Below are 11,763 nucleotides of genomic sequence, written 5' to 3'. Positions count from 1 at the left end.
TGAATATTGCACTTACATGAGCCAGAGTGGTGGTGACAAGATGGCTGGCAACATGCTGTTTTGTTGAGCTGGAAATCAATCCAAACAAAACCATCTTCTCAGCAAACCATCAGATGGTAAAAAAAAAAATTTTTTGTTAATCTATTTCATATCATGTTGCAGAATGCCTAGGAGTATGTTTTATATATATTTTGATAAATTAGCAACTCTGAGCTAGTTAAAAAAAAGGGTTAAAATTGAAAAAACATATATTTTGGTGTTCAGTGAACTTATAGCAGTCATTTAATGTATAATTCATAATTTTCCAAAGAAGAAAATGGTTCTTGGGTTCTCCAGGGTTAAAATAATTAGACAAATTTAAAGCAGAAAGAATTTGGGTTTGTTTCATCTTGAGCGTTTCAGTGCCATGATATTTGAACACCACCAGAAAAGCCACGAGAAGTGAAGTGTAACTTCTGTTAAGTGACGTTTAGCGCTGTTAGCCCAGCGCTTTGTAAACACAGGGCTTTGATTTGGATCGTGTGACATTTTGAGTCATCACTTTGTGGTGTTTGATAAGAAGCAACTTGAGTAAAAATGTAGAGCGCTGCGTTATCTATCGTCTTGCGCTAGCTGCTAGCTAGACGATGGTGGATCTTATCTCAAAAGCGTTTCCTAAAAGCATTTATAAGGGCTTTTTGCCTCGAGCTTCAGCACACAAGATGTGCCATAGTGATATTTTCAACTTGTTTTTCATCACGCCAGGCACAACTAATCCAGTTTTCATGTGTCTATATATTGCTTGTATACAACTTTGTCAATTTGTTACAGCAAAGTGCCACGACACACTCATCTAAACTAAGGTCATTTTTTCCCCCCAAGATTAGCATAGTTATCTGCACAGGAAATAAATCACACGCAAATAATGCTGACCTGCTCGTTCACGCGTGAACACATTCACAAGAACATGTTCTGTTCTTTTGGCTGTATTATGTTTATTCCCAAGAGAACACATAAAACAGATGACATTCCTGCAATGAAAGATGAAGGCTCTCTAACAACAAACCTATCATTTAGCAAATGGGATACATAGGCAGATGCAGTGAAAATAAATATCGAAGCATCTGTGAAACAGGAAAATTGAAGCATTTTTAAATGATTCGGGATCTATAATTTTGTCAATGACAATTTGATATTAAAATGTCTTTATATTGTAGAAATTCTATAATTTGCATGCCTAGAAAATACCCTGTATCGTTCACTGTATTAAATGTATTTAGAAGTAGAGGACGTAGGGGTCACCTCATGCAAGTCAATTAACTACTGTCCGTCATGGCCCGCTCAGATGCATGTGTCTGCTTCCAACACCGCTCACAAGGGCCATTAAACAGAAGACAAAGGGCAGTTTGGGAAACAAGTGGAGGCTGAAAATGGAGAAGGACAAAGAACACTTCAAGTAATAGAGTGAGGGCCAGTGGGAGTCGTAATGAAGAAGGCAAATACCCCAGATGATGGAGATTAGACAGAGAATCTTTTCCTATCATTATCAGCTGTGGGCAAGTGTCTATGCAAGTAGACTCCCTTATCATAAACACACACGGTAGCCTTCCTTTTCATAATGTAACTCAGTGAACATTTCATAAACCTTTTGAAAAATACTTTCCAGATAAAATCAAGAGCCACTTCTACATAGAACCAACATGCATCAGGCATCAATAGTATGCTGTTGGGTAGTTTGATGGATACTGATCAAACCTACCATCATCTCCTCCTATGCAATACTGAACTGTCACTGGACGTTATTGTATTATATGCTAGAAAAGTTGCTTTTCATTAGCATAACATTACATGTATTACTGTGCAAAAGTCATGGTCACAGTTAGATTTTTTTGTTTTAATAATGCTTTAATAGCGAAATGTGATTTGAATGTCACTCAGTAATTCACATTCCTTCTCTGACAAAAGATGGGCAGTTTCCAATATGATTTGTGAGGCTTTGATGGGGGTGGATGGTTCCAGTGACACCATAAATTACTCTATCTTCACTTTTGATCATCACTGAAATGTTATGGCTTATTCCTCGGTCAATGCAACTTTAATAGTTTTCAGTTTTGTCCTATAAATTATAGTTTTTCTAAACATAAATATATCAAAGAGGTAAGAAAAAGGGGGAGGGGGGAACAACACATCAAACTAGTGACTTTTGCACAGTACTGTGTTATACAATATTAGTTATTATCATAATCTTTATTTCAAAATGGTGTAGCAGTGCCGAAGACCGTTTTGGTCTCAGGACTGTCTAGAGACCAATTAAGAGTCATTGTATTTAATTCAGTCGGATTATGGGAAAATAGGTATTTGGATTTATTGTCATGACGTGGCAAGACCAAGCAGGGATAGCAGTGCTTCACCTTGTATGATTTATCTTTGATTACAATGACTGTGATTGGCTATTATGCTTACGTATCAAATTAGCTGCTGAAAATACCATCCATCTTTCAGTTTTCCTTCAGTTTATCTTGTGCAGGGTCAGTTGTAATTGCCCGTTATCCAAGGTCACCGGGCAAAAGGCAGACTGGATTGGATTGACACCGGATGGTTGCCAGTTACTCGCAAGGCACATGCATACAAGCATTCACACTCACATCCACGCCTGCAGTCACTAGTCGGGTTTCCATCCACCCATATTTATTCGAATTCATGAAATGCGAAGATAAAACTGAATGGAAACGGCAGAAATTCGAAAAAAGGGCCCAAAATTCGCAAAAAAAGTTGTTACGCTTTGAGGTGGTGAATTTTGAAGCGTATGGAAAAAAGGAAAATGCTAATTTTGGCTATGGAAACGGGTTTTGCGGATAAACGCTGGCAACACCGGATACACGTCACAAAGCAATGGTGGACGATAAAGTAATGTATGTTTGGGGGGGACTGAAATCTTTTTGGAATTAATTAAAAAAGCGAATATGAATGCTATTTTAGGTGGAAAACAGAAAAAGAAACGTTACGGCTTATTAAGGATTATAAAAGCAAAGTTCTTCTTCTTCTTTTAAATTACTGGTGGATCACATCTCTATGGTGTATACCGCCACCTACAGCGGCGGAGTCCCCTCTCAATATTCGCAAAAGAAGAACAGATGGAAATGGGCATACATGGCATGTCCGTTTTGCACGTTTTCAGTAAATTCCCTTAAAATTTTGGAAACAATTGGATGGAAACCTGACTACTGAACGTGAATCGATTCCACACTGGTTGCCTGAATGTCAGCTGCATCTACACTAAGAGCGACCTCCATTTCCCTCATGTTTTTTCAGATTTGTGCTGCTTGGTTTGATGTCCTGAAAGACAGCCTTGGTCTTGACGTGGGTCTCAGTTTATGTGGTCTCGGCTCGGCTTCTGTAACTTATTACCATGTCTTCATCAATTTCCAAATGCACGCTGACTGCTGTCCATTTCGATTTACCACTACTTTTAATAAATAACACTTCACAATTGTATGAGCCCGGGGAAGGGGAGGGGGGGTGTGGATCTTACTACCAATCAGTCAGTCACACAATATCATCTTCGTTCACCAGTCTCTGCTGCAGCTAATTGCCCTGAAAATGAGCATAGAATGAGGTACAAGCTGGTTTCTTTTGGGGCAAACCTCCCAGTGTGCGACAGAGAATTAGTCACATGAATATGAAAATACACACAAAGCGCGGGTTTCGGAAAATAAAACTGCATATTGGTTGTGTATAGGTTGCATTTGGATCGCTTTCTATATGTCCCTACAAGTAAACTATTAGCCTCACATACTGTATGCCATCTCGGTGAAGCAGGATCGAGATGGTGGAAAGTGTTTCCTTTCATCATCTTAGAGTAGCATGTGTCCGAGTCGATACTCTTAAAAATGAGAGCATAGCTATATCCATAAGGAGCACAGTGCAATCTGTCTCAACTACTTGTTTCTGCTCAAGTTTCTCATACAATCCTTCTACAACTTAAGCAGGGCACACACATAAAAGTAATCCTGATTCACGTGAAGACCCAATCATCCTATGTCTCTAAAAGAAACGTTACCATCCCCAATTAGCGCCAACAATCACATAAATTCAATATTTATGATAAAATAATGGCGTTGATAAGTAGGACATCCCGAATGTCAATCATAAATCGAACATAAGGAAATAAATGAATGGCCATGGCAACAAAGCTCACAGTGAGAGGACTTCAGAATTGGAGGATCAACTCATTGAGTTGAGTGCTATCCAAATCTTACCACAAAAGAAAATAGCAATGGAGTCGTCGTGGTAAGAGATTCTTACAGCTGCTGCTTGCTTTTTAATTTTCCAGCGATCTGGACGCCCTGCTATAGATTTCTGCCTGTCACATATCAGTCTACGTGAAGTCATATTTGCTGGCGTGAGACCTCTGGTTTAGGGGACAAGCCTTTGATTGTCGGAGGACAGATTAAGTGTGGTGTACACCGCACACTATTCAAACAATACAATGCTATATTGTCATATCGTCTTTGTGTGTACCCCGCTGTAAGCTGCATTAGTGGTAAGTGGATATGACTATAGGATTATAAAAAGACAATCGGTACCACCAACTTTTAAGTGAAGATATAGATGTGTGTCGGCACTTACAGTACGTGTCTAAAAAGCAATCTATGCTATAGATTGACACTCTAGTACCGTAGAGGAGTATTGCATGGTTCAGTGGCTTGAGAAAAGTGTTTTGCTTCCCCAAGCCTTGCAATACAACAAGCTGGCCATTGACTAAATTAAATATAATACTGTTCAGTCCTCTCGGGTACGTTTTTGTCTGATGGCTGATCAGCCAGGCAGTCCGTCAGCAAAGGGCGTCTCCTCCAAAGCAGCCGCTGAGCCATTCGTCTCTCCTTTGTCACCTCCTGATTCTCTCTCCGCCTTGTCCTCATCCTGGCTTAGTGGGTCTAAGTCAGACAGGCCAAAAGTATGTGTTTTTGGTTCCGGGCTCAGCAGCGACAGCTGAGGCAATAGCGGCCCGTCCCGAAGCTTCGCCGCCATTTCCTTGGCGCTGCAAGCTGGGGTGTTGGTTTCATAGACGTCGTGGAAGTTGTTGTAATCGACCTCGTAGAAGCCCTTCTCCAGGGAGAGAACCGGCGTAAAGCGGTAGCCCCAAAGCACCTCTGTGTCCAGATAGGAACTCCTCGCTTGACACGTCATCCCTGATCCGGGTACGGGCGGGCGTATACGTCCACACGCACGTTAAAAGTATGAAGAGACACACGTGGGGACAGGGGACAGAAAGGGGAGAAAGACATCAGTAATTTTTTCATGCTGCATACAGAAATCCTCAATCATGCACCACATCTGTCAAACTAACAGCTGTAACACTTATGTTGACCCTGTCGGTGCTCTTTTTGATCATTTCAAACCTTCTGTGTAAATGACGCTCTATGCAAAAGCAAAAGCCCCAATTTGTAGTAAATGTATCTAACTCATGTATCTGAGTTGTCTTTTTGTGAGCTTCTCTTTTCCTGACTTCTTCTACTATTTGTGGAAAGGTGAAAGGGTTATCAAGTAGATTAATCCTTTCAACCAAAACAGTGCACACAATTTGCTCACTCTGTTGCAGACTGTGATACATAGCGTGCATTGGATGCGATTAAAAATAGAAGTACAGTCGATTCAGACTGACGCGGTGTCTTATGTCGCTGCACAAGGAGGTGCTCATAGACCTTTCTTTTTTAATTCCCTCTGGAAATTGATGGCCCATTTTTCTATTTTTAACTTATCAAATATTTGCCTTTTTTATGACGAGATTATGAGTGTCAGCCTTTGTTTGTTTATCTATAAAAATGTTTGTTACTTTTTTTTAACTGTAGGAGTAATGTGCTGAAGTCTGAATGTTTGGCTGTCCTTTGGTATACAAACTATAACACCAATAGAATCTCTAAAGTCAAGGATCCCGAAATTCATATTTCTCTTTTTTTCAGTCAAACATGGTAGCATTTCCCAAGTGTGTTTTTGCTAGTTACTTTATCATACATTAAAGCTGCCAAGATGACCATAGATTCAGAAATAGCATGCATGGACAGTTGGACGCATAAAAAAACTGATGCAGTCCTGTTGTGACTACTCAGCAAAATAGGATTAAAAAACTCATTTTCTATAAATTAAACCATTTCCACGTAGGTTGACCAGAATCCCATGATGCCTTGCGTTGGACTTGAGAGTTTCCACCGCATCCCTGTCTATTAAATGCGGAGGTAAAATCAATAACAATAATAATTGAACCACATTACAGTAATCCACCTCCATCCAGGATTCTGGTATAGAGGAACCCTTTCAAGGGAGATCTTTTAACCCATTAAAGAAGAAACATAAAAGAGCACTTAATACCATAATTAAGGCTGCACCATTTAGGTGAGCCACTTCCTGGTTATTGTGCATGCTGATTTAATGGAATGAAGCCTCCTGTGACATCCACCTGCTTGTGTGGAGGTCAACGCTAACGCTAACCGCATAATAGTTCCCCATGATAATACTCCTAATTTGCGTTAGTTAGCACACGTTTTAATGTCAAGTGTTTGTACAGTGCGGAAACAGAACAGCCAAGGTCATGTACACATTTGCTCCTTTCTAGTTTGCCCTCTTTTTTCCCTTCCAGGCTTCCCATATACTGTACGTTAAGGTCTTGCGCTGACTAAGCTTTGTTACTCGTGGAATGATTTGTCCTTGTGTTTATTTCTGATTATGCTGGGGATATGCTTCCCTCAAGGCTTTCCGTTCTTAGTCATGTTGAGTATTTGGCTTTGTGCGTGTTGTTGTCAAAATAAGATGATTCATAATCTAAGAGGACTTGAAAGGGAATGTTTTACTCTTCTGTATATTTCGACTGTAGACTGACTGTAGACATTTTGACCATGTCTTTGGTTTTATACAAGCATATTGAATGTTTCCAAATGTACGTGTTTGATGGAAAGTTCTGCTGACCTATAGACATACGTTATATGTATGTTTTCATTCGTAGTTTTGCTATACGTAATAATTCTTTTGTGAAGATGACTATACGCTTTTTCCTCATTTAACGACACTTCTTAATTTAACGGCTTTTATTTTCCTAAAAATTCACCCAAAGAAAAAACATTTCCTTCTGCTCATACAGCTTAACTTTTCATAAGATTTAGTACTAAATAGTCAGGAGAGACCCTAAATGTAGAGTAAATATTATAAATAAGCATGGTAATAAATAAAACTATTCCTTTATTGGCTAAGACGTGAATACGTCAGAATACGCACGAGTAGGTAGTAATATTTACAAGATCCATTGTTACATAAAAAACTTGATTGTGTTCCACAAAACACTATTTATTTGATATATAAATATTACCAGGGATATAAGATGACAAAACTGTCATAAACGTACTATCGTCAGGGACCTTTCTATAATGAAAACAAGGTTTGTTGTCGGCAACATGGACACACGACAGGACCTCTCTGAAACTATCATAACTGCAGCACAATCACGAAGATGTTTCCTCAGCTGACTTTGAAGTTGCCAAAACAATAACCAAAATATATCTATAACAAACACAGACATCTGGTTGCCCTGTGGACATTACGTGTGTAGTGTATTTTAATGTGAAAACATAGTGGTTGGCAAAGTAATGATGGCTGGGAAAACATGTTGTCAGTGAAGCTTAGAGGCACTTGTTAACATTTAAAGAACGTGCAATTAAGAGGTTTGACTTTGTCTTTACTCTAAGATCTTGTTGATTTAATATCGGATGGGTTGTTAGTGTTGTAGTCAAGACCACACCAACCAAGATCAGGATTTTATCGAGTATATCGAGACAAGAAGTATGACTTTTGCGGTCAAGACCGAGACTGTATATATCAAAGAAAAATGACAAAAAATACATAACAAACTGATCAGTATCTTTATTTTCATTACGTTTGCAAAAAATAAATAAAAATAAAAAATAAAAATCTGCTAGGTTGTTTTTGAACTAATACAATGAAACAAATCTCAAATGTAGGCGGTGTGGCGCTCCGGTAAGGTAGTGAGGCACCTGCCTTCTGCGTTTGTCACTGATCACAGTAGTACTACTGGCCTGGTCTCAACCGGTCTTGACCAAAAAGCCCTCTCCAAGACAGAGTAAAAATGCCTTGGATACCAAGATGAGACCGAGACCCTTAAGAAATGGTCTTGAGACTGGTCTCGAGACCAAGACTGATCTCGAGAACTATAGCACTACAGTACGTGTTTGTGTGTGTGTGTGTATGTAATATCCCTTCTAATGCCAGAATCAGAAATTTGACTGTGAGATCATTCTCTTCAAATATTTAAGTAACAATCTAATTACATTTTTGGACATTTACAGTACGGTAACGTAACAACATTAAAAAGACATTGCCTTTTATGAGTACTTCATTTAAAGTACCGAACTATCATTCTACAAATAGTGGCTGGAGTTGTTGATTTACTCAACTGCAGATGCTCCCATTTGTACACATTTTCAGGTGTTAACATTAATCACTGTTGCCATTATATACCAATATATATCCCTGGTAGACCAGGGTGGACTGGCTGAAAAACAAATTGTAAAGACGCTGTATCTACATAACCTAAGGTTCATCTTTGGTACTGTGCTGGGTAAGATTTGACATGGTAGTTAATTTGAAAGACTTTTTTTATTTACATTCTTTGATAAGGTGCTGCTTTTATGCTTAACAGGTTTTGCAATTAACTAATAAAGAACAATACGTTTTTTTGTTGTTGTTTATTTGAAGAACAATACGTGTCGTGGCCGAAAGAACAAGATCCCGGCTACAAGCGGCCGAAATGAGTTTCCTCCGCAGGGTAGCCGGGCTCTCCCTTAGAGATAGGGTGAGAAGCTCGGTCATCCGGGAGGGACTCAGCGTCGAGCCGCTACTCCTCCACGTTGAGAGGAACCAGTTGAGGTGGCTCGGGCATCTGGTTCGGATGCCTCCTGGACGCCTCCCTGGGGAGGTGTTCCGGGCATGTCCTGCCGGCGGGAGTGCCCGGGGACGACCCAGGACACGCTGGAGAGACTACGTCTCTCGGCTGGCCTGGGAACGCCTTGGGATCCCGTCGGAGGAGCTGGGTGAAGTGGCTGGGGAGAGGGAAGTCTGGGCTTCCCTGCTAAAGCTGCTGCCCCCGCAACCCGACCCCGGATAAGCGGAATTGAAGACGGATGGACGGACGGATGGAGAACAATACGTTTATAAAATTAGATAGCTACAGTTACTTTTTTTTTTTTTTAGTTGGAGCTTGGACCTTGCGAAACTGATGCCAGACGAGCACCAACTCTTTGCTGGTCCAGTTTTACGTCAGTAGCTTGGGGCAGGGACTGAATGTCCGTGGCATGTATGTTCAGTCACCAGCCATTTTATGGCAAAGAGCCAATAACCTCTTGTCACTGCTTAGTAAACAGAGTTGTACAGTGTCACCAGGATGATACATTGGTGACGTTGTAGCATAGCTATGGCTTGACTCGGTAAAAACAAACGGCTGTTTGGCGGTGCGCAAGTCAAACCAAACATGAGTACTGGCATTAACGTTTCCGGCATGTGATGACAAATCATGAAACTATGCTAACTTGCATTTCTCAGGCGGAAGATAGTTTTAAGAGTCCCGGGGGGGGACAGTGTGTGTGTGGAGCGTTGCGGTATAGGCAATGGGCAGATTGGCCCGTTGCCCGGCGGAGAAGGACAGTAAAGACACTAACCCCTGAATGCTGCAGCGGTTTGTGCTCGTGAAGCAAGGGTTGATTTAATGCCTGAGTCAAGTATCCAGCAGTGTGATCAGGAAGCATGATGACTACTGGTACTTTGGGAGAGAAAATAAATATAAAAATCTAATGTGAAATAGAGCAGAAATGTTCAGATGCATGCAACGCCATGCCTGATCGCACCAGGGAGCGTTGTGCTTTGTGCACGTTTGTCCAGGAGTGTAAACCCTCCTAATCAGTCCATGTGTCTCATTTACTGACGCAAACTGTGTCCAAGAACATGCATTAGTACCATGTTTAATAAATCTTATGATTAGTCATGTTATACTGTAAATTTATTCAAAATAAATCATAATTACGCATTCAACAACAGTGGCCAAGAAAGAACTTAAGCAAATCACTATACCTGCTTTAGCCAAAATAGACAAAAAGCTTATTACGGACAATTAAAAGCTAGCTATGCTATCACATCATTAAGATGTTTATAAGACTTAAGGAATTGGTGACTATTTTTTTAACACAATTTGGACTGTTTACAGTAAGATATCGTAAATTCTGAGCGTCTGGAAATAGGAGGATTTTTGGAACTTTACAGAAATACCCAGTTTTGTCTGTCTTTTAAATGTAAACTAGCCTGAAGCAGTTTTGAAGGGCTTGGCATTTACCCTAAACAATGATCAGCTGTGTTGGTAGTTAAACTTAACTCGTTTTGAAATATACATAACAAAGACAGCCTTGAAGTTTAGCAGCATTGGAAATGCGGGTAGCATCGACAACGCGTGTAAAATGGTATGGGCGATTCGTATCCTTAAGTGACATGTACTTTAAAATGGTGACTTATAGGATAAATAAACACTAGCAGCTCTGTGAAATTAGGTCAGCTTCGAGAACAACTCTAAATATTCCATTCCATTGAGCCTTACAACCCACTAGAGCAATGGTGCCAAAACTTTTTCCCGCCAGGGACCGCTGGTTCATAGTAGTTCCGATTTTATTACAACTCTACCATTTTCTGCAAACGGTCAATCTTTCACTCGTCAATCTATGCAGTTTCATACCTGTGGCCTCCACCATGCCCTCGAGGATGACCACAATCTCAAATTCCTCCTTCTCCATTTGTGCCATGGACATTTCCCAGAAAGGGCTCTTCTCGTTGATCTCGTGTGAAATGATGAGCGGCGACACAAGGAACAGGCGATCGTCTCCCGTGTCAAAGCCGATGTTTATGTCAGTTTGGTTGAGCGGGATGAACTCGCCCTCCTTGGTCTGCTGCGAGCGGATAAGCTTTGCTCGGATGGAGGCCTCCACAATGTGAGAATTCCTCAGGTCCCCCACCCGAAACATCAGGCACATCTTGTTGTCTCGCACTGATATGACAGCTTTGTGCGAGAACATGAGGGTCTCGGCCCGGTTCTTTGGCTGTGAGATCTTGACAAACATGCAGCCGACCATCATGGCGTTCACAATGGAACCCAGTATGGCCTGCACCAAAAGCAGGATGATACCTTCTGGGCATTTTTCCGTGATAACACGATAGCCGTACCCGATTGTGGTCTCAGTCTCAATGGAGAAGAGGAAAGCGGAGACAAAACTGTTGAGGTTCTCCACGCAGGGGGTCCAGCCCTCTTCGTCTGCATGTAACAGATCCCCTCGGATGAGCGCAATCAGCCACCACAGAAAGCCAAAGAAAAGCCAGTTGACGACGTAGACTAGCGTGAAAATAAAGAGGCTAAGACGCCAGCGGAGGTCGACCAGTGTTGTGAACAAGTCACTGAGGTAACGGTAGGTCTCTTGCACGTTTCCATGATGAACGTTACATTTGCCATCCTTTTGCACGTATCGCTGACGTGGCTTCTTGGCGGGGTCGGATATCAAGTGTGTTCGCTCTGTCGATATCTGGGCCTCCCGTAAGTGTTTAGGCAGCTTCTTCACCTACAAGGAGAGGGAAGATACAGAGACAATGTCAGAGAAAGAGGATTACTTTTCATATTCGATCTTAACATTTTCTCAAAAGATATCATCATATTTTTTAGTTTGTCCTCACTAGGGTCGCCTGTCC

At 41.1% G+C, this 11,763-nt stretch overlaps 1 protein-coding gene across 1 annotated transcript in view; it reads right to left on the bottom strand.

Moving 5' to 3' along the window:
• Positions 1-962: 962 nt before the first annotated feature.
• Positions 963-11,763, bottom strand: part of kcnj5 (potassium inwardly rectifying channel subfamily J member 5) — a 29,107-nt gene continuing 18,306 nt past the window's right edge. Inside the window, exons 3-4 of the mRNA XM_077566475.1 lie at positions 10,763-11,636; positions 963-5,171 (exon numbers count right to left, since the gene is read on the bottom strand). Of these exons, the coding sequence (XP_077422601.1) occupies positions 4,798-5,171; positions 10,763-11,636 (1,248 nt within the window). The 3' untranslated portion in view covers positions 963-4,797. The remainder of the gene's footprint in view (positions 5,172-10,762; positions 11,637-11,763) is intronic.

This window comes from Vanacampus margaritifer, chromosome 5 (assembly GCF_051991255.1).
Source record: "Vanacampus margaritifer isolate UIUO_Vmar chromosome 5, RoL_Vmar_1.0, whole genome shotgun sequence".
NCBI lineage: Eukaryota > Metazoa > Chordata > Actinopteri > Syngnathiformes > Syngnathidae > Vanacampus > Vanacampus margaritifer.
Note: the sequence above shows the minus strand (reverse complement) of the source record. Positions and strands in the feature narration are given on the sequence as shown.